The sequence below is a fragment of the Peromyscus eremicus genome, chromosome 22 (assembly GCF_949786415.1).
Source record: "Peromyscus eremicus chromosome 22, PerEre_H2_v1, whole genome shotgun sequence".
NCBI classification, from domain to species: Eukaryota; Metazoa; Chordata; class Mammalia; order Rodentia; family Cricetidae; genus Peromyscus; species Peromyscus eremicus.
Window position 1 is genome coordinate 32,877,723 of NC_081437.1, and position 24,834 is coordinate 32,902,556.

General features: G+C 43.5%; 1 protein-coding gene across 2 annotated transcripts in view; it reads left to right on the forward strand.

Annotated features, from left to right (window-relative positions):
• Nbas (NBAS subunit of NRZ tethering complex) overlaps positions 1–24,834 on the forward strand; it is a 280,100-nt gene that overhangs the window by 96,210 nt on the left and 159,056 nt on the right. For both annotated transcript variants that reach the window (XM_059248639.1, XM_059248640.1), the window contains exons 24-28: positions 3,594–3,779; positions 4,941–5,114; positions 9,795–9,928; positions 16,677–16,739; positions 18,531–18,653. In XM_059248639.1, the coding sequence (XP_059104622.1) occupies positions 3,594–3,779; positions 4,941–5,114; positions 9,795–9,928; positions 16,677–16,739; positions 18,531–18,653 (680 nt within the window). The remainder of the gene's footprint in view (positions 1–3,593; positions 3,780–4,940; positions 5,115–9,794; positions 9,929–16,676; positions 16,740–18,530; positions 18,654–24,834) is intronic.

Sequence of the window (24,834 nt, forward strand, 5' to 3'; positions counted from 1 at the left end):
TGGTTTAGTTAAGTGGCCGATATAGATTCTCTTCCACGATCTATGACCTCATGAATACAGAGTAGCTGGCTAGGTTTCTAGTACTGGGTATGACTTCCCTCTTGTTGAGCAGCTCTTGATTCAAGTTAGAGAGCTTGGTTACCCTCAGCTTCCGTGCCCTGCTGCTCATCGGGGTTCGTGGTGTTGGAGCTGGGTAGGACTGTTGTTTGCTTCCCTCCTTTGGAAGCTTGCATGGCTCCCTCTGCGGCTGTGGAAGCCAGTCCTCAGGGAGGCGGCTTGTAGGTGAGTTCCAGCTCAGCGGCCTCTGGACCTGGGTCTGAAGTGCACGGTGTTTTCAGCACTGCAGACGTTCTCCCTCTTTTGTGGGCAGGGGTTTAAGCAGCTGTGTGGAAACTGGTTTCTACCCAGTTTTACTATGGATCTGAAGCTGCCCTGTTAAAACTAGACGTGAAGTCCCCTGAGGAGACCAGGGATGGGGATAAGCAGAGGGACTTGGGTACCTTATATTTAGTTATGTGAAGTCCCCTGAGGAGACCAGGGATGGGGATAAGCAGAGGGACTTGGGGTACCTTATATTTAGTTATGTGAAGTCCCCTGAGGAGACCAGGCATGGGGATAAGCAGAGGGACTTGGGGACCTTACATTTAGTTGCCTTATGTCCTGTCATGTCTTTCGTTATCTAAAAACACTCATAATGGCTGTTATTTTTTGCTTCATGTGAGGTACTGACATTTCATGTCATTTGTGATATAATCAAAGTGATATCTGACATGGATTTTATAAAGTCTTAGAGGTTTAATTGATGTGGGACTTCTTTTTCCTTAGTGCCTATAAATGCCTTCAGCTAAACTTGTTTTTTGGTGTAGGAAGAGTTGATGGTGGTGAATTTTCCCCGTTGAAGGCTCCAGGACCATTCCTGCTAGTTCCACTGGTGTCTACTTCCCTTTCAAGTTTTGGTAGCTTTAAACCTGTGGACCTTTAAACACTGGGGAAGAGCAGATGTGCTGTCTTCCAGCTGTTCTTCGTGCAGTTTGTGTGTGTTACGCATCAGGTGTTCAGATTCTTCTGAGATTGTTTGTAATTGTCATGACGACGGAAGCGTACTTAAGATATGAATCATTCACCTACAGTCACTATTGAGGATCGGCGGTCCTGGTTTTGCTTGTGGCTCACCCCCTCACACACGCTCCTTTTGACTTCTTTGTGCAGTCTTTCCATGTAACTCACCCCTTACCTCTCTCCTCCTCACCTGCCTGCCAATCCAGCCGTTTTGGGGCTGTGGGTGCTCCTTCTTGTTGTGATGTTTTTCCTGTGCTTTCTATGGGTGTGTTCTCTTTCCTTCTCCATCCTCTTACCCGTCATTTTCCTCACCATTTTCCGAAAGTAATTGTGTCTCTTGGGAATCTGAGAGCTTCCTTCCGTCGGGACCTTTTCTGGCTTCTCTCTTCTTGAGTTCACAGCCAGCCTCCTCTTCCCGTGTGCTCTGGATTCTACACCTGCACTCCCCTGTGTGTAGGTGGTCCTTCTGCGCACACCTTTAACCTCTCCTTCACTAGGTCTGCCGTTCCTCACGTCTCCTCACTCGCCTGTGGGACAGAAAGCTCCAGTTCCTTCAGTGTGTGCTTACAGAATGTAAAGTGGAGCTGTCTTCTTCTAGGTTCCTGCTGTAGTTCTTGTTTCCCTCATAGCTGAATTTAGCCCCTCTGCTCTTGGAGTCAGTCGGTCCTCCTCATCTCTCCAATCCAGCTGTGCTTGCTCCTCATCTCTCCAATCCAGCTGTTCTTGCCACTGTCTGAAGTTGTGGTCAGCGAGGCCGGCAGCCCTCTGTTATCCTCACTTAACATCTTTTCTGTTGGTACTATTTTCTTTTCTTTGCAGACATCTCTTCCTCCTGGGTGTCTGTGACCTAGCTCGGGTTTACCCTTGTCCTTGTCACAGCCATTCATTTTAGCATGCTCCCTTGGCTCCTGCTTGCTTGCTTGCCCCTTACCACTCTTCCCCAGGGGACTGCTGTTGACATAATCTTGTCTGCACATGTGGCCCATTCAGATCTGCTTCTCAAGTACTGCTCCATGATTTATGTCCCCAAGTGTGCACTCTAGCTGCGGACGTTTCTTCCACCGTAGATTCTGGTTTCTCTGGTTTGGACCTTCATTTGGGCGTCTTGCACCAAGATACTGCATGGGCTGCACACAGGCTTCTTCACTTACTTTACTTGAGTGGCCTTGAGTCCTCAGCATCCTCATCCTCTCACTGAGAAGAGAAGCCAGGCCATCAGTGTAGAACCCTCCTCCTTACCCATGCTCTTCATCCGGTGTACCCAGATTCTGTCTTCTAACGATCTGTTGGGTTCATCCCCTTGTATGTCTGCAGTTACACTGCCATTGTCTTTTTGTCCAGCACATGGGAGGGACCCACAGACATTTCCTCAGTGTGGACAAGTGAATGCACTAGGCGGTGAGAGAGTGAGCAGGACTCCTCATCACCAACAGCTGCAGTTCTCCTGAACACTCCCTCTGCTTTCAGTCCATTTTTGATTTATCATCTACAGTAATTCACCCTTCAGTCAATATTGAGTATTCCTCTCAGAGTGTAAACGTTTATGACATGTTCCTGTGGAACTCTGTCCTTTGGGTATGGTGTGGTCAGTGCCACCCGAAAACAAGAGCAGTTATGATTCCCTACATGAGCCCTTCACAGGATGGGCCCACTAACATTTCCTTGTGGATGTGAAGAGATTGCTCCCCAGGCCCAGGTTGTCCCTGAGGTTACAAGAAATGGTTCCTGGAAGAGGAGGAGACTCTTGGGTGTGGTTGTTATGAGTTACCCGTTTTCCTGAAAGAGTCCCCAGTTAAATCCATTGGTTCCCTAAGTGTGACAGGGCAGAATCTTTCCCTTCTCTGCTGTCCATGCCCTGTCTGGGGTGCGTGAATATTTGTTATTTTCCCTGGGGAACGTTTTCCTAAGTGCAAACTTGTGGTCAGGTATCAGGTACTGTATTCTCAGTCTCTGATGGCCGAGACCTCATCTTGTATGTCTGACCCCGAGATTGTTGTCAGCTCCTCCTAGGCCCTTTGTGTATTTTAGAGGAGGAACTGGAGAGGAACGCCAGTGTAGACTACAACTGATGATTTCCCATCAACCGGAGGATGCAAGTTTATCATTTTGATGAGGGAATCGACGATAAATGTCAGTCTACTGCACAAGTAAAGGAAATGTTGTTCTTTGTTTTAGCTAAGAAGTAAATATTTATCGGGTGGCTGCAGATGGCTTGGCATGGAGCCGGAGAGCCTGCGGAGCAGAGCCTCTCTACTTTGCCTTTGTTGCTGCTCTTTATGCCCCATTTCCCTCTGCTTTTGTTATTCTAATGGGAGCATTAAGATGACTCTCCTTCTTGTGTATCTGTATCATCAGTACATCTTGCTGATTGATACATTTAAAACAGTTTGATGCTGATATTGATGCTGATGTGTTTGGTAAAGAACTCCAGTCCTTTTGTAGTAAGCCACATTCTGACTATGACATTTTATAGAACTAGTTACGTGTTCATTTCTACACTGGAGGCTTCTACTACTGTCGCTTCTCAATTTTAGGTTGACTGTTCCTTGTCACTCATACGCCTTGGAGTGGAGCGCCGTATTCCTGGCTTGCTGGGTCTCTGCGACGACTTGGTGACTCTGGAAACACTGGTTTATGAAGCCGGCTGTGACTTCACCCTCACTCTGAAAGACCTGCAGCAGAAGAAAGACTTTGAAAAGCTCCGATTGCTGATGGAGCATGTAGGTGCCCTCTGACCCTTCTTCTGAGCATCCCTGAGCTTCTATACTGTGTGTGGCACAAGCCAAATAGGACATGTGAGAGCCTAGTAAGGAACATGTGTGGGCAAATTCCAGCAGGAATACACAACTGTTGGCTAGGTTTACACCTTGCTTTCCTTTATCCTTGACCCTCCTTCCTGCCTCTGTCTGTGTATCCCCTCATTTCCATCTCCCATAGCTTCCCTTTTCTCAGTAATTTCTTTTCCTTAGCAGCCGTCAGTGAAAGTTGGTTGTGTTATGTAAGATCCGTCTTAAGAGTGGTAGGTTTATGCTGGGCGTAGTGGCGCACGCCTTTAATCCCAGCACTCGGGAGGCAGAGGCAGGTGGATCTCTGTGAGTTTGAGACCAGCCTGGTCTACAGAGCGAGATCCAGAACAGGCACCAAAACTACAGGGAGAAACCGTGTCTCGAAAAAAAAAAAAAAAAACAACTCAAAAAACCTCTTAAAAACAAGAAAACAAAAAAACTCCAAAAACACCCAACCAACCAACCAACCAACCAACCAAAGAAATAAAAATATTGAAAAGAGTTGTAGGTTTATGTCCTGGATGATTATGAGAAGTGATGGTGTACTTTTAGAGAGGATTGATAAAATGAACCATGTTATAAAGGCGAACAGTGAAAAATAAAAAAAAAAAAAAAAGAATGGGGGAGGCTTGAGGCCTTTCCTAGTGAGATTCTGTTCCCAAGTGGCTCCTTTCTGGTGCGCGTCTGCTCATCTGTCTCAGTGTCTGTGCTTTCTTCCTTTACCTCTCACATGGTCTCAGATGTCTCTCTCTTACCTCCTCTCACATGTTCGTTCTTGTTCTTTCTCTGGGTAGAATCTCTCTCTGCTATGGAGGACCTCATGGCTGAGCAGAGGCATAGGGTTTTCCAGAGCTGGGCCCAGGCCTGTGGTACCCTAGGCCAGTTCCAGCCTGCATAGATGGGATGCACAGTTTTAGCCACAGTGTCCTAACCAACCCTAGGGGAAGATGCACATTCTCCTACTAGTGGTTAGACCAGAAGTGAGTGGAACCTGCTGTGCTTTAGAAAGTATGGGGCTTACCATTAGTCTGACATGTCTAACCGAGTACAGTTTTTAATTGACTGCTTGCTTGCTGTGGTTAATTAAACTTGCAGTGTTCTGAGGACAATTATGTGACCAGTGCTTACCAGTGGATGGTTCCCTTTCTCCACCGCTGTGAGAAACAGTCTCCTGGTGCAGCCAATGAGCTATTGAAAGAATATCTAGTAACTTTAGCCAAAGGAGACTTGAAATTGCCCTTGAAGATATTTCAGCATTCCAAGCCTGATGTAAGTAGCAACTCTAATTTCTTCATTTTTTCCCCCCATTAGTCTGTAGTATTAGGTATAAATGCCTTGTAAAGAAATTCCTTTAAGTAGAAAAAAACTGTCATTTTGTTCTTTAAAAATGTTTCAACATTGTCGATGTACATTTTCTCCAAAGTTTACACAGTGATGATTATTTTGACTCATTCATTTCATATTTCTTAGTACTGTTAGTACTAAGATCTATAGTTGCAGATGTTGAACTCTAACTGTGAAGACATTGCACTGACGTTAACTCATTCCATTTCTTTAGTAAGGGTAGGAAGTGCAAGGGGATTTGTGCTGTCGAGTGTTCATGCTGTCGTCTAGGTCTTCTAATTCTGCACCCCTGTTCTTGTTCAGGGTATTTGTGATGTCACTAATAAGTGAAATGCCTTCTCTCAAGGACATTCAAGTGGTTTATGCAGGTCTTTAGGTTTTCATAAGGACATCCTCACACACCCCGATGATTCTTACAGCTGCAGAAGACTGCCTTTGTAAGTTTGTTTCTGTGCTGTTTGAGTTCGCTGGAGGGAAAGCCATTTTGTTAGGCACAAATACTTTTGCACTGTGAAAATCTCTTAATTTTGTGAGAGATAAAATATGCTATTTCAAGCAATGCAGTGGCTCCCATGTCATTGGAATGGGACTTTAACCAAGATGGCACAGTTCGTGGAATACTGTCATGAGATCAGAATTTAAGCCTAAGGCACTTCAGGCTTCTTCCGGGGTTAGTTCTGATTGAGCTTCTCATACTGGCCTCAGCACCATGAACCTCACTGACGTGAATAGTCATGGCATTGAGTAACCCAGACAGCAGGGAAAGCATTGCTATATTCTATCCACTTCTGGGTTTGTACGATGGTTGCCTGTCTGGGACACCTCTGCTCATTGGTTATTTAAAGTTTTCACCTTCTCATAATCAGCTTCCATTACTCAGTGACTGGTTTTACATTTGGGGTGAGCCCTGATGGGCGCTGATGGCAGCAGAATACCACATGCGATGCAGGATGGATTGACTCTGAATGTTTTATGAGGAATGAAGAATTGACTTTAAATTCTTCCTGCAGTCTCGTTTGTGATAGGTCTTCCATATGGGATCTTGTAAATCCTTTGTATACAGGCAGCTCTTTGTTGTTTTTACCTGGAAATTTAGCATGTGCTTTTGAATAAAACATGTAGCCATTTGCCTTTCTTGAAATATGTAAATACTAGACAGGTAACAGGGTGTTAGGCTCTTTCTTTCCAGGACCGCCTCCATGTTTCTCAGCGTTACCTTCCTGCAGCACAGATTTCACCGTGTCATTTATCTGTGGACGTGTCCCCAGTGGCTCGTGATTGTGGACTGGCTAGCACTGGGCACTCTAGAGTGACTCGGGTGGGGCTCTGCTTCCAATCTGCCCTCATCCTTATTTCTCTTCATGAGTGCATGAGGCCAGGGCTCTTGTTTGGCCTTTTGTGTTAGTGGGCTAATTCCTTCATTTACAAGTGACTCCCTCCCTCCTCATTTATTTGATAAGTAACTGTCCACTTTGTGGTCCTCCTTTAGATGTTCTCTGAAATCTGTGTTTTCTCGGTGCCTTGGCAGAACTTTGTGCCTGCCTCTATGGTGTCTTTTTTTTTTTTTTTTTTTTTTGGTTTTTCGAGACAGGGTTTCTCTGTGTAGCTTTGCGCCTTTCCTGGGACTCACTTGGTAGCCCAGGCTGGCCTCGAACTCACAGAGATCCGCCTGGCTCTGCCTCCCGAGTGCTGGGATTAAAGGCGTGCGCCACCACCGCCTGCCTCTATGGTGTCTTCTTATTCCCTAGCACTTCTGTGTAGTCGGGTCCAGCAGCCAGATTCCTTTGTGTTTGGAGTCATGGTGGAAATTGGTTTCCCACTTAAAGTTTATAGTAGAATTTTGTTTTCTTTGAGTACTTGTATAGGTTTCTTCTTTTGTTTTTTGAGATCCCTATTTTACTTGGAGTTTGTTCTTTTGTATAGTGTGTGTTATAGATATAATTTTATGATGTCTCAAATAGCTGCTTAATTATCCTAGCAGAATTCATTAAAATGTTTATCTTTGCCCCAGAGACCTAAGGTGTTACCCTTGTTATAAACTTAAATTTTCTTTTGCATGTGCATCTAATTCTAGAAGGTCCATAATATTCTGGTGACCTGTTTATTATGACACTAGTTCTCTGGTGATTGGAGATTGTGGGGAACGTTTCAGTAGCTGATGAGTATAATACTCCTTTCCAGTTTTGTTTCCCCCACTGTTTTGTCAAAGTTGTCCTGGACAGTTTCCTGTCTGAACCTTAATATCAGCTTGTCTAATTTCACAACATAGCTTATTTATATTTTGACTATGATTTTATTGATTTACAAGTTATTTTATGGAGACTGATAGGTTCATTGGTTTATAAAGGTCAACCCCCTTTCCAAGATTAGGTTGTATTATTCTATTTGTTTTGTATTTTAGAATAAAGAGTGTTTACAATACCAGGCATGGATTCCTCTTCCATCCATTGGTCCTTATGTTTAATTAGGTGTCTGGTTACCACACAATCTTGCTGGAGTGTCAGTGTTGTGGTTTGTAGACTTTACAGCTGGGTAGGACTACTGATTGCTCCTCTCTCTCAGCATCTTACGAAGCACTTTCAGATAGTATAAGAGCTAGTCCTCAGGGAGGAAACTTCCAGGTCAGGTCTAGCTTGGTTCCTTCATGTTCTATGTCCAAGACAGCTAGGGACAGTGGCAATAGCCCATACTGTTTTAGGAGACTCTTATATTTTCTGACCAACAACTGGAGGGCAAGTTTCCATAACACTGGAGATTTTGTTATATAGTCCATAGCTCTTGGGGACAGTCACTCTGTGTGTCATGACCCCCCCCCACATACATACATACACACAAACACACACCCATATATTCATGATATATGAATTTTAAATAAGTCTAATAAAGTTTCTTCTACAGATGGTACACATTTTTTATTAAATAAATTTTTACGTTTTTAATGTTTTGTTTTGGTTATATGGTTTTCTCTAACCTCATTTCCTTTGACTGTTTATCATTTGGGTTTATAAAAACTTGGGCTTCTATGTTAGTTTTATGTCCTGTTATCTCACGACTCTTGTATTGCTTGATTCTCTGATGTTCTCTAGATATTTTATCAGATTATGTTTTTTTTCTAGTTGTCCATAGTGTGTAATTTTAAGACTTTATTTTTCTAAATTATGATTCTCCTGGATTTTCTTGCTGCTACATAGCGCAGCTCATACCCTACTGCTCATGGTGGGAGGACCAGTTTATCAGCTTCTTAGCACTTCTGGACAGATGTCCTTCCTTTGGTTTGAGAAAGAAGAAAGGATGGTTTCATGGTGACCACAAGGGTATCAAGGAATGATGAGAGCAAGAAGTATCTCTTAGGCTGTATATGTTGAGACATTTCACAAGCAAGGATCAGTCGTCTTTAGAGCACTGGGATTTATGTATACATGGCTTGTTTTAAGAAAGAAATGCATGGGTTTAAGGAGAAAATATCACAGTCAAGGGCACAGAGAGCAAAAGGATCTTCCTCCAAGTGGTGAAACAGTGTTCACTAGGCCAGAACGTGCAGGAAACACACCAGGAACCATAGCATCAGGAGATGTCCTGTTGAAGTCTGCATCAAGTGGAAATAAACCTGGGTTCCTGGTAGGCACTAGAATGAGTCCTTGAGAACATATCCTGGTTGAAGGATAGCTAAGACAAGGAGACATGGTCAGCCTTATGTCTAAGGGAGAAGCATACTGTGGTCCCTGCACTGCAGATTTTGCATTCTTTGTATTAAGCAAATGTGTTCAGCTAAACCTGGATCAAAACGCTTGAAGAAAATTTTTGTGTATACTGAACATGTAAAATTTACTATTATATGTAATTAAGAGATGAAATAAAGTTTGTGGTAGAGTAACATAAGCTCTCAATGTATATTAATGGCTTTATTCCTTCCTATGACCTCATGGAATGGTGCTGCTAATACCTTGGCCATATAGATGAGAACAATAAGGCACCATTTGGTTATTTTTCCGTATTTTATAAAATGCTCCAAGAATAGGAACCCTTGCTTTGCGGTGAGAAAGAAATATTCCATGTGGAAAGAGGCCTGAAGTGGCCATCTTTGTGCTTCGGAACTCGAGTGTGCTCTGTGTGGTGCCACTGCCTTGCAGTTGGTCACCTCAGTAGGATGGCAGCAGTACAGTGTAGTTATCGAATAACATGTATGCACATGGAAAACAGTAGACTCCAGTGTTTGTAACGTTACTTCGGGAATGCCATATATTGTTGTGATTGAAACACACAGAACTTGGCTTTCATGGTAGAAATGTTGTATTTAATATTACTGCCTTTATAATTCCCTTGTCATTTGTTACTTTCATCTATTTTATTTGTAATGGGACATAAATTGAAGAGCCTGATTTTTGCAGACGAAGCTTATGTGTTACAAATGATCTTTTCTAGCTGATTCTGTAATTAAATTGTGATTTCATTTAGAATTATTAAATACCTCCAAAGTCTGTAAGCTACAGAAAAATCAAGAGTTATTTTTTTGGCTGATTAATGGCACTGTTTAATATTCTGTTGACAGTGGTGCTGGGATACGGAGAAAGCGACATTGAGTACAACTTGCTTTATTTCCTCTAGCTGCCGCAGCAAATTATCCCTGACCAGGACCAGCTGATGGCAATAGCACTCGAGTGCATCTACAGCTGTGAACGGAGTGACCAGCTCTCTCTCTGCTATGACATCTTAGAGTGCCTTCCACAGAGGGGATCAGGGTAAGAAGCCAAGGAGAGACCAATCTCCCTGAGTCGTCGTCTTCTAGTGTTTAAAACAAAGGCACCGCTTCTCTAAGTGTTCATCAGCAGAAAACTCTGAGACTATGAGGAAAAAGAAAAGTCTGGGGGTAGCGCAGAGGGGGAGTGCATGCTGTCAATATTCATGGGGCCCTCAGTCTATCCCAGTTCTGAAAAACGTAAAGGAGAGCCATACAGAGAAGAAATTAAAAGTGTTGGTCAGCTTGGTGTCTGGAGATAGCCTTCATTCTTTTGTTACTAAACAGGTGTTTTACTGTAATTGTAATCTCTGCTGTCGTTCAGTTAACTGTGACCTTCACACACTGAAAAGCAGGAAACACCAGCACTCTAACAGGAATCCTCTGAAAGTCGACAGCAGTGATTTCTTTGTTCATAAATTGAGCTTTAAGTGTTTTTCTTTTCTTGTATTTATGGACTAACTGTATTTATTTTGTGAGTTCTTCCTTCTTCCTTTGTATTTAGTAGCTTTCTCTCTGGATGTCACATATAGCTGTTACTCCCTCTTGCAGTCTCGTTCCTAAGCATCCCACGTGATGCTCACTACAAGTCAGGGCCTCGTCTGCACGCCTTTGGTACTGCAGCCTCTCTGTCTCGGTGTGTGGTGGAGACAGCCGAGTAAGCCAGTGGAGGCAAGCCAGGGAGCCGCGTCCTCCGCGGTCTCTCTTCATCCTCGTCTCCAGGCTGCCGTCTTGGGCTCCTGCGCTGGTTCCTCTTGCTTGTGAAGTGTAACCTGTAAACTCAGTAAGCCCTTTCCTCCCCACATTGCTTTGTTCATTGTGTTGTCATAGCAGCAGAGAGCAAGCCAGGACTCCTCCTTTACAGTATTATAGATTAATTCCACAGGTAAACTGTAAGTGATTAGTCTTCCTACTGCTCGTGAGCAGTGCTCGTGAGTGGTTCCACCAGCACCACCATGTAAACAGGGCTGGAACAGCAAGATGGGATGGTTTCTCTTCTTCAGCTTTCTCCTTCCCCTGGATTGGATGAGTCCTGCTGTCTTTGGGTTTTTATTCCTGGGCTCCTGACAGAACCTTCAAGTGGTCAGAAGGACTTGATAATCTCTCAGCTCCTTCTTTTCCTTGTCCCCACCCCGTTCTGAATCCCCCTCCTTGGATTTGCTCTTTGTCTGTCTTTGGTGTGAAGAGAGTCCCCTGTCTGCTGTGCAGTTCTTTCCTGGGGACTTGACCTCTCCTCTCTGTGTGTTGTGTATTGCCTTTCTCCTTCCTTTGTGACACAGCCTCTCACTTGATGGAATGCAGTGTCAGATAGCTCCCCATCAAAAATGGGAATGTCAAGTTAGACCTCAAACATGGGAATGTCAAGTTAGACCTCAAACACGGGAATATAAAGTTAGACCTCAAACACGGGAATATAAAGTTAGACCTCAAACACGGGAATATAAAGTTAGACCTCAAACACGGGAATATAAAGTTAGACCTCAAACACGGGAATGCCATAGTTAGACCTCAAACATGGGAATGCCATAGTTAGACCTCTATACTAAGGTGGGGGTTCTGACTCTATGGAGTTCTGAATTTACCTTTCTTTCCCCGTGGTTTCTCAAAGCCTTGTGGACAAAACTGACGCCATTCTGAATTAGGCTTTCCCTCTGTGGACTAGCTAGCATCTTGTGGTCCTCCTTAGTGTTCCGAAATATACTACGGTTGCATTTTTGATATGAATTTTGCCTCAGTGTGTTTTTCATTGGTCTGTATCATTCATTCTCCTTCAATCCTGAGAGGATAAGGCCTGTTGGCACATTCCTAAGTAGTTCTGTTTTTGTCTTTGATGAGTTTATTTGTACTCCCCTCTCCACCACCTCCAAATCTTGTTATTCAAAGGTTAGGTCTGCCAGATTTGGTATTTAATTGTAGATCTTATTTGTTCATGTATTTGTTTGCATCTCTTTTTATTTTCCTTACATTTTGATCTTTTATGAATTGATCTGATATTTGGTCAATTTTATCTTCCAATTCAGTTTTTTTTTTTTTTTTTTTTTTTTGGTTTTTTCAAGACAGGGTTTCTCTGTGTAGCTTTGCGCCTTTCCTGGAACTCGCTTGGTAGCCCAGGCTGGCCTCGAACTCAGAGATCTGCCTGGCTCTGCCTCCCGAGTGCTGGGATTAAAGGCGTGCGCCACCACCGCCCGGCCCAATTCAGTTTTTTAATTTTATTTTTTTGGCTTTTTAAGTTCAACAAACTGTTTCTTGTTCATTCAAAAACAAAACTCAGAGTCCTAGTCCCAAATGCATAGATAGAAGCCCTCTTCTTTCTTCCCCTCCTCCCCATGACCCAGCTCTCCCGAGAGCATAGATAGACACCGTCCTCCCCATTACCCAGCTCTCCCGAGAGCATAGATAGACACCCTCCTCCCCATGACCCAGCTCTCCCGAGAGCATAGATAGACACCCTCCTCCCCATGACCCAGCTCTCCTGAGAGCATAGATAGATACCCTCCTCCCCATGACCCAGCTCTCCTGAGAGCATAGATAGATACCCTCCTCCCCATGACCCAGCTTTCCTGAGAGCATAGACACCCTCCTCCCCATTACCCAGCTTTCCTGAGAGCATAGACACCCTCCTCCCCATTACCCAGCTTTCCTGAGAGCATAGATAGACACCGTCCTCCCCATGACCCAGCTCTCCTGAGAGCATAGATAGACACCGTCCTCCCCATTACTCATCTCTCCTAAGAGCATAGACACCCTCCTCCCCATTACCCAGCTCTCCCGAGAGCATAGATAGACACTGTCCTCCCCATGACCCAGCTCTCCTGAGAGCATAGACACCCTCCTCCCCATTACCCAGCTCTCTTGACAGTTCTGCTGTGCACATTCTGTTTGTGTCTGGACCTTTACTCTATCGTTCTTCCTTTTGAGTAGTTCTTGACCATGATTTCTATTGAGGCACTAAGACATTGATTGGAGCCTTGTCTCTGTGGGGAGAAGGTTTGTTTGTAGGTACCCTTCGCCATCACACGATGAGGAAAGTACATTTAGGGTGTGTGGAAGAAAACTCCTGAAGAAAGGCTGAGTCTATAGAGACGGACTTATTAGAATTTCAGTATGGTGGAGAGATTGGAATATTGCGAGTCCAGGTCACCTTATTGTGGGCTAGTTCTAGCCCTCTGGACAGCCATTCCTTGGCTTCCTCTGGGTCTGAATTAATACCTTGTGACAAACAGACAAAAAAACTTTTAGACTCTATTAACTTAGCAGACAGCTCACTTCCACCAATCCAGAAGCTAAGAATGTCATCAGATAGCATGTGAGGCGTATAGAAAAGCTTCGCCCGTCTTGGCTTACTTGCCTCTCTGATGTACCCTCAAATTTATTTTAAATTTCCTGTGATTTATGACTTCCTTTATTCTGTGAAACTATAAAAACTTCATGAAACTGCTTCCACACTGGCGCATGGGTAACCCAAACCTGTTTTCAGGCCATGGTCACTGAAAATGACTCCAGAATAAAACTCTCTCTTACTCCCTTTAAGAGGAGAGCTCCGGTTTTTGCATTGACCAGGTGCATGTTTTATCTTGAGTAAATGTTTTTGCATGTGAAAACTTACAGACGATTCTTTTCTTTTCTGGTGTCAGTGTGTGTAGATGTAAGCATTAAGTAGGGATGGAGTTCATGGATCTTGGACACTTTTATTTAATTCAAATGTTACCTCTTGTCAACCTCTCTCAGCTGTGAACTGATTTTTGAGTATGTCGTCCCTCTACTTCAGATGTCAATAGAATGACGTCCTGTGTTCATCCAGGAGAGTGAGTTGACTGACTGTGTGAGATAAAGGGCAAGGGAGGTGCATGCATGTGTGTGTGTGTGTGTGAGAGAGAGAGAGAGAGAGAGAGAGAGAGAGAGAGAGAGAGAGAGAGAGAGAGAGAGAGAGAGAGAGAGAGAGAGAGAGATTTGGCTTGTACACCTTCAGGCCGTCCTCAGCTTTCAGCACACATTGGTGCCAGCAGTGGTTGACGCTTCTGTCCCGGCACTTCTTGGCTTGGCTGCCCGTGGATTTGCATCCTCTGCTGCTTGTAGCTCTGCTGCAGACATTGCCTTGTTAGCTTTCCTACTGTTCAATCCACAGCTTCCGGCTTGTGTTTTCTATTCATCTCTGATCTGCTTTCGCATTCTTTGGTCCTGTGTGTATGTTACCCTCCCTCCCTCCCTCCCTCACTCCCTCCCTCCCTCTCACCCACCCACTTTCTTCGTGTTCCTTCACCTTGATGGCTTTGGAAAGGAGTGGAGACAAGTGTGCAGGTTCAGTCTGTTGATTCTAATCTCTTATCTCGTTATGGCAGGCTCAGGCCTTTACGCTGTAATACTGTTTGCAGCTAGATCACTGGTGTTTGTTTGGTTTTGTTTTATTTTTCTGGGGATGTGGGGTCTATGGCATCACAGTCTTGATCATCCTCTTCTCATCACACTTCTAAGTGCTGACTACCAGAAGGGTTGGTAGATCGCCTTGTCAATGGTGAAGCTAGATGGAGACTAGTTACTTTCCGTAGTTGTCTTTTAAACAGGGAAAGACAAATCAACAGGCTCTGTTTCTTAAACCCACACAGGTGTGTCCGCAGGCTACTTCACATCTGTGACCTTCATTAACTAGCAGAAGTCTGGTAGGGTAGATTATGCCCACAAGATTTTTATAGCAAACATCATTAATGATCATTAAGACTGTAGCCCAGAGATATCGGAGTGACAGAGACCAAGCTGTCCTCTACACAGGGAAGCAGGATGCACGGATCCCTCCCTGACACCTGCCGCAGGAGCAGGAGCAGGGAAGCGCTTCCTCTCAGGGTCCTGTCCACTAAGCCAAGCAGACAGAATCACTACTTCCAACTTCAGTGTAAAAGAACAGCAGTGTATCCAGTTGGACACAGTCTGTGCATCTTACCTAAGCAGCCTTTTGATCGGGTTAGAGACTTCCTAGCCATTGTATTCGTGAATGCCAGTTGATCCAGGAGGACATTGTGTTTTTCACTGTTTCTGACATTGTTCCCAAAATACGGTATAAATACCACTGCTGAGAGTGTGTGCTGATAGCAGTCCCCTTTGATGGCCCGGAGGACCTTAAGAAGCCTATTACCAGTGTGTCACTGGTTCCAAGTCTAAAACTTGTTTAAAGTAGTGTAGTGTGGGGATTGAAGAGAGGCTCATGAGTTAAGAGCACTTACTGCTTTTTCAGAGGACATGCGTTTGGCTCCCAGCACCCACCTGGTGGCTCACAGCTGTTTGTAATCCAGTTCCAGGTAACCTGACGCCCTCTCCTAGCCACAACAGGAGACCATGCATGTGGTGCACATAAATACATGTAGTCAGAATACCATACATATTAAATTTTTTTTTTAAGGATAGTAACTGTCTCTGCCCCAGGAGCAGGAGCAGGGAAGCGCTTCCTCTCAGTGTCCCGTCCACTAAGCCAACCAGACAGAATCACAGTAACTCTGGACCTGTCGAGTCAGTTTCAGCCAGGGTGGGTTGTGTTCAGGTTGGACATTCTAGAATTTCCAAGTGTAGGACAAGGTTTTCATCTGGGCTTCTTAATCCTAACACTCAGTCTAGAATTCTGTAGGCACATGCTTCTAAAGCGCCTCGAGGGTCAGGTCAGTGGCTGTCAGTGGAGAATGGCCAGGATGCAGAGTTGTCAAGGTGGAGAGGACTTCTTTCTGGCAGCTGCTGAACCCGGCAGCCACATCTCGCTCACACGTGTGTGTTGTGCCAACTTTATGCAACTTCACATTTTAATTCATCTGTGGTCTCTTTGATGCCGATGGTTCGTAAAGTTTTTTACTCAGTGGCTCCCTTCATATATGTTCCCTGCTGAGGACTACCTTTTGATGGTGTACTGGTGTCTGGTTCCTTAGTGCTGAAATGATGGGCTTCCCTTCAGGAGAGGAGATGGTTAAAGCACTCCTGAGAGTCTACCAAGTGGACCCTGAGTATTGGTCCTGCTGGGACTTCCTTGGGAGATCACAACACTTGATAGGCCTGGGAGAAGGCCAGCATGTGCGTCATGCTTCCTAGTGTCTTTTTCCATGGCACAGGATACTGTTACTCTTTGCCTATTCTCTGTTTGCTTTTGGACTAAAACCAACTATGACTCTTTTTAAAATTTAAATACTGTTTTTTTTTTTGCAAACATGAGTACTGTATTTATACCATTTCTATCACTTCCTCTCCTATTCTGACGTCTCCTGTGTCCCCCTATTCCCTCTCAAATTATTGACCTCTTGTTCTTTAATTATTATTGTTACACACACACACACACACACACACACACACACACACACACACACACACACACACCCCTAGTCAACAACTTCATAATTCTTTTTTGCCTTGAAGCAGAATCAACTCAAAAGTACCTTAGAAATGAGTTGCTCACATCCGGGCACCTCTAATAGAGAGTGATGTTTGATTGCGCTAGTTTTAATCATGGTTGAGTTGATGTGGTGAAATAGGCACGAGTGATTCCACTGTATCTTCTGGGTGTGACCAGAGATGGGCCTTGGAGTTACAATGTGCTATCAGCACCTCAAGGAAACGATGTCGGACCCTGGAGTCTTTGGATGGTGCATAGGAAATAAGCCTCAATTGTTCCCTGGACAGTGTAAAATTGTTGTAAGAGAAACATGCTTTTCTCCCCTTTATAGTTAATGTTTTATATTTTATTAAAAGTTCATTTCTAAACTCAATTTTTATTTCTTTAGGCATATGACAAAGGTGACCACATCTCTTCATGACATGGTAGATCAACTGGAAAAAATTCTCAGGTGAATAAAAAAGACAAGTTTTTTGTTCTGTGCTTATTAGGGTGTGTGTCTGGCCATGTAGCCATGGTCTGCCTGTTACTCATGTGCAGTTTGAACATGTAGTCCCGTGACTGTCTTTTGAATATTTTCTCAATGGTGTGTGTACTATCTTACTATGGCTGCACACTGGGGTAGGAACCTGATACCCGATGAGCCTGAGTGTGTGCGTGCACATCTGCTTGTGCTCACTAGCTCAGTCTTTCTCTAACACCTATGTAGTTTTTGCTGGGGCCCAGAACTCTCTATGTAGACCAGTATGTCCTTGAACTCCTGGATGATCCTCCTGCCTCTGTTACTCCTGTGCTGTTATTACAGTTGTGTACTGCCTTTGTTTGTTTGTATGTTTTTTAAAAAGCATCTTGCCATGTAGCTCGGGCTAGCTTCGAACTCACAGTGACCTTCCTCCCTTACCCTTCCAGTGTTGAGACAATAGGTATGAGATGCTGTGCCCAGATAAGCGTGTACTCAAGTTCAAACATTTCCACTCACTAGCCAGGAGACCTTTGAACCTATGGCTTTCTTATCTATAATAATTAATTCATGAGATGATGAAAGTACTATTAGATTAAGAAATTAAAGTCCCTCACACTGTCAAGGCACACAAGAAACACTAATTGCATCAGTCACTAAACAGTGTCTATTACACAGATAAGACTTGGAGCACAAAAGTGTATCTGTTGTTGGGATAGTTCCAAACTCTGTTAGAACTTTGGTGCATCTTTGTTGGGATATTCTAACTTTTACAATGAAATGTTGAGTTTGAGCTGTCTTTCTCTGAGACTGCAGTATTCTTAATTTGCCCTACAGGACGTTCAGTATTATTTATATATGTATAATATTTACACATGTGCGTATATATTATTTATATATGTATAATATTTGATACTATTATATATAGAAAACCATTCTTAAATATTACACTATAAATAAAAATTGAATAAAAACCAGGAGCTGGGAATGTAGCTCAGTTGCTAGAGTGCTCACCTAGCATGCACGGAGCTCTGGGTTTGATCCCCAGCCCTGTGTAAAACGGATACGGTCTGTGCTGGTAGTGCCAGCGCTCGGGGGTGGAGGGAAGGGGAGCAGAGATTCAAGATCATCCTCAGACACATAACAAGTTCACGGTCAGCCTGGGCTGTGTGTGACCGTGCATCGGAAGGAAGGAAGGAAGGAAGGAAGGAAGGAAGGAAGGAAGGAAGGAAGGAAGGAGCAAAGCAGTAACAACCAACTACTCTTTTAATATACAGCTACCAATGATGCAGGAATAGTGTGTATATAGAAGAGAATCATTATTTGGAGACCATTTACTCATTTGATTCACTCAGACTAGAGATTGCAGTGTAAAACTAATTTAAATTGCATGGAAGGGAACAGAGTGCTCCGTACACCATAGTGCTTGTGTACTGCCAAGTGTTGGAGCCCGGTACTAAAGTCACACATTTGCCTTTTTACTGTGCATGCTTTCAGAGTGGAGGCAGCTGGCCAGACAGACTGTCAGTTAGATATTTCATCTTTTGAAGAATAGACCATTTGTTCCAAGTATACTCTAATAAAAGCCAATGAGAAATATGCAGTTTGATACATAATTATGAGTTTTATTTTTGGTAAGAATTAATGTAATATGTAATATTGGATCATATGTATATGTGATACCTCCTATTTTTCTACCAAATGTCTAAGTATAATTTAAATGCTTAAATACTTTAGTCTCTTTGTTTGGATGATATTCAACATTTCTTCTTTCACTTACAGTGTGTCAGAGCTTTTGAAAAAACATGGACTGGAGAAACCAGTTTCATTTGTCAAGAACACCCAGTCCAGCTCAGAAGAGGCACGCAGCCTGATGGTTCGCCTGACTAGACACACGGGGCGGAAGTAAGTGACAGATACCCTTGATGGATGCTTGTAGATGGCGTTTATTGTATGACTTGTTTTCTTTATTGACAACTCCAATAAGTTATCTAATTGGTCAATAACATACTGCCGCTATAAAGTATAATATGGTAAGTTTTGATATCTGCACATACTCATGATACAGACCGTCACTACATCGGGGATAATGACCATAAGAGATAGTAACCCTTACAAGCTCCCCCTTCCTCCTTCATAGTCCCTTTCCTCCTCCTCATCAAGCTCTCAGCCACTCATGAGGCTGCTGATCCATTTTCTGCCCCTCTAAGTATTCTTTTCAGTTTCCTAGACTCTTATGTAACTGAGCCAGACAGTGTTTTGTTATTTGATTTCTTTACTTAGCGTAATTGCTTTGATTTATCGACATTGTACCATGACTTAATAGAGTATACTGTTTTCTTTGCAGACTAGTAATTCATGCATTGAGTTTAGTTCACATTCTGTGTTTTCTCACTTGTTGGTGGACATTGGGGTTGTTTTGAGTTTTGATGTTTACAGACACAGCTTTTATAGATACTTATTTATGTCTTCAAAGGAACGTATTTAATTTCTTTTGGATAAATACATAAAGGTAGATGGCAGGATTATATGCTGGGAAAAAAAATAAGATAAAACAAAACAAACCTGCCAAATAGTTTTTTTCAGTATTGATTCTATTTAGTTTGAAACCAGACTTTAGGGGGTGGGTTTGTTAGTTGTCCTCCCCATCAACTCAGGTGTACTTCTCTCTCTTTTTTTTTTAATTTTTTTAATTTTTATTTTGCAATACAATTCAGTTCTACATATCAGCCACGGATTCCCTTGTTCTCCCCCCTCCCGCCCCCCTCACCTTCCCCCCAGCCCACCCCCCATTCCCACCTCCTCCAGGGCAAAGCCTCCCCCGCAGACTGAGATCAACCTGGTAGACTCAGTCCAGGTAGGTCCAGTCCCCTCCTCCCAGGCCGAGCCAAGTGATCCTGCATAGGCCCCAGGTTTCAAACAGCCAACTCATGCAATGAGCACAGGACCCGGTCCCACTGCCTGGATGCCTCCCAAACAGATCAAGCCAATCAACTGTCTCACCCATTCACAGGGCCTGATCCGGTTGGGGGCCCCTCAGCCATTGGTTCATAGTTCATGTGTTTCCATTTGTTTGGCTATTTGTCTCTGTGCTTTATCCAACCTTGGTCTCAACAATTCTCGCTCATATAAACCCTCCTCATTCTCGCTAATTGGACTCCCAGAGATCCACCAGGGGCCTAGCCGTGGGTCTCTGCATCCAGATCCCTCAGTCATTGGATGGGGTTTCTAGCATGACAGTTAGGGTGTTTGGTCATCCCATCACCAGAGTAGGTCAGTTCGGGCTGTCTCTCGACCATTGCCAGCAGTCTATTGTGGGGGTATCTTTGTGGATTTCTGTGGGCCTCTCTAGCGCTTTGCTTCTTCCTATTCTCATGTGGTCTTCATTTACCATGGTCTCCTATTCCTTGTTCTCCCCCTCTGTTCTTGATCCAGCTGGGATCTCCCGCTCCCCCAAGCTCTCTTTTCCTCGACCCTCGCCCTTCATTACCCCCACTCATATCCAGGCTGTTCATATAGATCTCTTCCATTTCTCCATCATTGGGCGATCCCCGTGTCTTTCTTGGGGTCCTGTTTTCCAGGTAGCCTGCCTGGTGATGTGAGTAGCAGTCCAGTCATCCTTGTTCTACATCTAGTATCCTCCTATGAGTGAGTACATACCATGTGTACTTCTCTCTTAATGGGGGTGTGGCTGCACCTCTTTGGGGAACAGCTGGAAGTATAGTTCTGGTGCTTTCCATCTGTGCATCATTTCTGTCCATTCTAAAACATGGAGCTGCTTTTTTCTCACTGCATCTGAGAATTTTCTCCCCGTTCACACCCACTTTGCCTCTGTTGACGGAGTCTCCCATGTGCACTGGGCCCTTTCCATTTCCTTACCTGTAGTCTCTGATGAGCAGGCTTTGAAAAAGTTGTTTGTCCCTGGTTAAATTATTATCTGACAGTGTCATACACCTCTCTAGTGCATTCTGTGTACGCTCACTCTGCCCTCTCTTATCACCTCCTCACCCCTGGCTGGCTCCGTCTCCCACATTCATGACCTTGGCTTCATGTTATGACCCTCTGCCTTTAGCCAGCACCGACTGTGTGGCCATGGGTTTGGAACTATCCATTTGAGCCTGGTGGGCATGCTCCTGGTACACACCGAAGGTGACAGCTGACTCTTCTCCAGAAAACAGTATTGCATCAGGGGCTTAGGAGCCCAGGAGCCCCTCCAAGACTACGGTTGGCTGGTGTCAGGCTCAGTCTTGTGCAGGCTCCCACAGCTGCCGAGACTGTGACTACAGTGGCCATGCCATGCTCTGAAGATGGCATTTCGAAGTTGTCTCTATCCTCTCTTCTCTCATCTACAGTATTCCCTGAGCCTCAGAAGGAACGGTGAAAGTGTCCTGTTTGGGGCTGAGCACTGATGTTGCATTTTTCTGAGCACCTAGCTATCTTGAATATGTCCATAAGTCTTTGAGCAGACTCCCTTTTTCTCTGAATCAACTTAAAAAAAAAAAACCAAAAAAAAAAAAAAAAGTCAATCTGTACTTTTGTGATTGTGGTTATATTGTTTTGCAGGAAGTATTTGTCATGAGGTTTATCTTTTCTAGCCAGACTTGGATTCACACAAATTAAATTCATGATCCATTTTCACAGTTTTTGATTATTTTTCAAACTATGGGTCAAAATTTCCTTACCGTCTGGCTAGTCTCACACTATTTGTTGAAAACTCTAGCTTTTCTCCTCTGAATTAATTACCTTTGCAACCTTATTGAAAATCAGTTTTCCACACAGGTGAGGCTGGGTTTTGACATTTTTATTCTGTCTCTTCTACCTGTTTATTTATTTTCAAATAACACACTGTGTTAGTTACCTTAGATGTATTATAAATATTGGAATTAGATAATATTCATCTTCTGACTTTACTGTCTATTTCAAATTTGTTTTGTGTATATGATATAGGGCCTTTGCATTTCTAATATAAAGTTTACAATCAACTTTTCAAATATTGTTATTTGTGTTTTTCTTTTTTTTTTTTTAATTCAAGAAAGACTCTTGCTACATAAGCCAGACTGGCCTCGAACTCAACATGTAGCTCAGGCTGGCCTCAACCCCACCGTATGCTTCGGTTTAGCCTCCTGACCCCTAATTTTACAGCTGTGTGCTAGCGTGCCCCAGTTGTTTGGGATGTGGATAGTTGTGTCAGGTGTGTTCGTCAGTGGGGGAGTGTTGCTCTGCTAGGTCATCTTCAGGCTTTCTTCATTCCACGGGCACAGACGTCCTTCTGTTCCTTTCAGTGTTTCCTAGCTCAGGATGCAAGTCTTGCAGTTATTATGGAAAATCGATTCCAAATGATTGGTGGGAATTTGTGTTAATTTCATTTGACATCGTTCATTCTTAATATATTGATATGCGTTCTGTGTGCTTGTGTGTGTGTGTGTGTGTGTGTGTGTGCGTGTGTGTGTGTGTGTGTGTGTGTGTGTGTGCATGTGCACCTGTGAGTTGGAGTCTCCCTGTGTAGCCCAGACTGGTCTCAGATTCATGATTGTCTTCATCCTTATGCCCTCCTTCTGAGTACTAAGCTCACGGGTATTCACCACCAGAACTGATCCAAAGTGATCTTCTGTATATTGATCTTTTGTCTTCCAATCTTACTTAATCCACTTATATATTGTTGAGTGTATAACTCAATTTTTATTCTTGTTGCATAACAAGGTTTCTGACAAATTTTAGATACTGTGTTTTCAAATGAATAGGTTAATAAAAGATAGTAATGACAACAATTTTTTTGTTTATTTTTTCAAGACAGTGTTTCTTTGTGTGTAGTCCTGGCTGTCCTGGAACTTGCTTTGCAGGCTAGGCTGGCCTCAAACTCACAGAGATCCACCAGCATGACCACCACCACCACCCAGCATGATAACAATTTTTAAAATAGAGCATTTGTGTTTTGTGATTTTTGGTTCTTTCTATGTTGCCATCATTTAAAGTAGTACATTTATTCTGATGGTGTTAGGAATTTTGCTGTTTCTCTTTGGAAATTCAAAAATTACAAGAGAGCTAGCAAAATTGAATTCATTAGTTAATTTTATTTCTTTCTCTCTCATATTTAGTGTAACATTTCTCAATTATGCATTTATAAATACTTATTCACATTATTTTTGATTATTTTGTTAATATTCACATTTCTTAATCATGAATATATGAATTTTTCATTCACATTATTTTATGGATATTTTGTTATGGGTTTGGACGATTTTGCATCAGCCTGTGTAGAAGCAAGAAATATTGTATCTCCTTGGTCTGTCCAAGCTGTCCAGTTAAATTCCGAGGGAGAAAATAGGAAGTTTGCCTTGTAGAAAAATTGGCAAAAGACTTTGAAAGGTGTTTCCAACCTTGTGAGATCCAAATGGCCCATAAACGAACTGGCAAGCATTTGGCCCACTCTATAGTTCTTCAGGTGGATACACAGCAGAGCCTCCATGGAAGGACCTGTGACTTTGCATGGGTTGTCGGATGACAGGTGGAGAGCCTGACATGATGTGGCTGCTGTAACAAGGGGATTCTGAGACTGGCAGAGCTCTGAGGGTGGTCCCCGTGTGTGTGTGAGGAAGTTACCTTCTGAATCTGTCACATGGGGGAGGTGTGAAAATGCCTGGAGGGCAGTCTTAAATCCTAGTCAGCAGGGAACAAGCTTGCTGGCAGTAGGATTAAATAGAGAACTGTTAGAGATACAGTTGAGGCTGATAAAAGAAGAAATGAAGTTTCAGTACTAAGAAGACAGTGCCTGTATTCAGCTCTTCCAAGCAGAGTCAAACTGTCCTGGGAACGCCTTGAGTCTTGTGTCTTTCTCTTCCCACTGTCTCCCTCTCTGGTAGCACTGTACTGTGTTTATTAACAGACGCATATTTGTGCCTCAGCTTTTCTTCTGGGCTGTAAGTTACAGCCACTGTGTGCTTTAAATGGGAAGAAACTTCCGCACCATGGCCCTGATAATTACTGACAGAGTGACTGTTGCTTTAGAAGGGGTCAGTGCTCCCAGGGTGATGCTGCTTTCGCTAGGACCTGCGCTTCCACAGCTGGAAAGCCTTACTCCTGCTGCTGGGCTTAGTATGTGCTTCTGACGTGCCCAGCATGAATTTCTACCCATGGCAGTCTGCTTGCTGTGAATATTTACGGGATCGTGCTCTCACTTTCAAAATTGTCAGCTTGATATCCGTCTTAATACGTGAGTGTGCCCAAACCTTCAATACCTCTAAAATAGTCTTTATACATCATAAATGATGGCAGAGCTCATCACATTTGTCTTGAGTCCAGGTTTTACCATCTTGAGTATGGTACTGTGTAGCTGGAGTTTTCTCTCCGTGTCCTGCTAAGCCCCAGCCGTCCCTTAGGGCACTTATAAAATAAACATACAGACACTTATATTATTTAAACTGCTTGGCCGTTAGCTCAGGCCTATCATTGTCTAGCTTTTACTCTTATATTTAGCCCATTTCTATTAATCTATACTTTGCCATGTGGCTCGTGCCTTATTGGTACTTTACATCTTCCTTGTCTTGGCGGTGGCTCCAGGCAGTTTCTCCCTCTCCTTCCTGTTCCCTCCATTCTCCTCTCTGTTAGTCCTGCCTATACTTCCTGTCTGACTACTGGCCAATCAGTGTTTTATTTATATAGAGCGATATCCACAGCAGTACTGCTTATACTTGGGTTGGGGGAAAGTCTGTCTCCATTACAAATGTGTAACTAATACTGTGTATTCAGGCATCTTGTTAGTTTGCTAAATTCTAGTTTCTTTAAATCCCATTTTTGATTCTTACTTACCGGATATATTCTGAAAAAGGCCATTGTAAATGATGTGTTATAATTTATTTTAATTAGAATCTCTTCTTATGGCTAGCCATGTGTGAGGGAACATTTATACCATCTGTCCTAGTACTGATGGATTCCAGAGGAACAGCTGGGCTATGAGGCTTGCGTTCAGCCTGACAAGGCCAAGGTCTGATTTTGCTGAGCTAATAAGGTGGACACTAACTTCAAACATTCTGTTACTCCTCTGTCTTCAAGCCAGATCTGAAAGGAGTCCCGCAATTCTTTGAAGCCC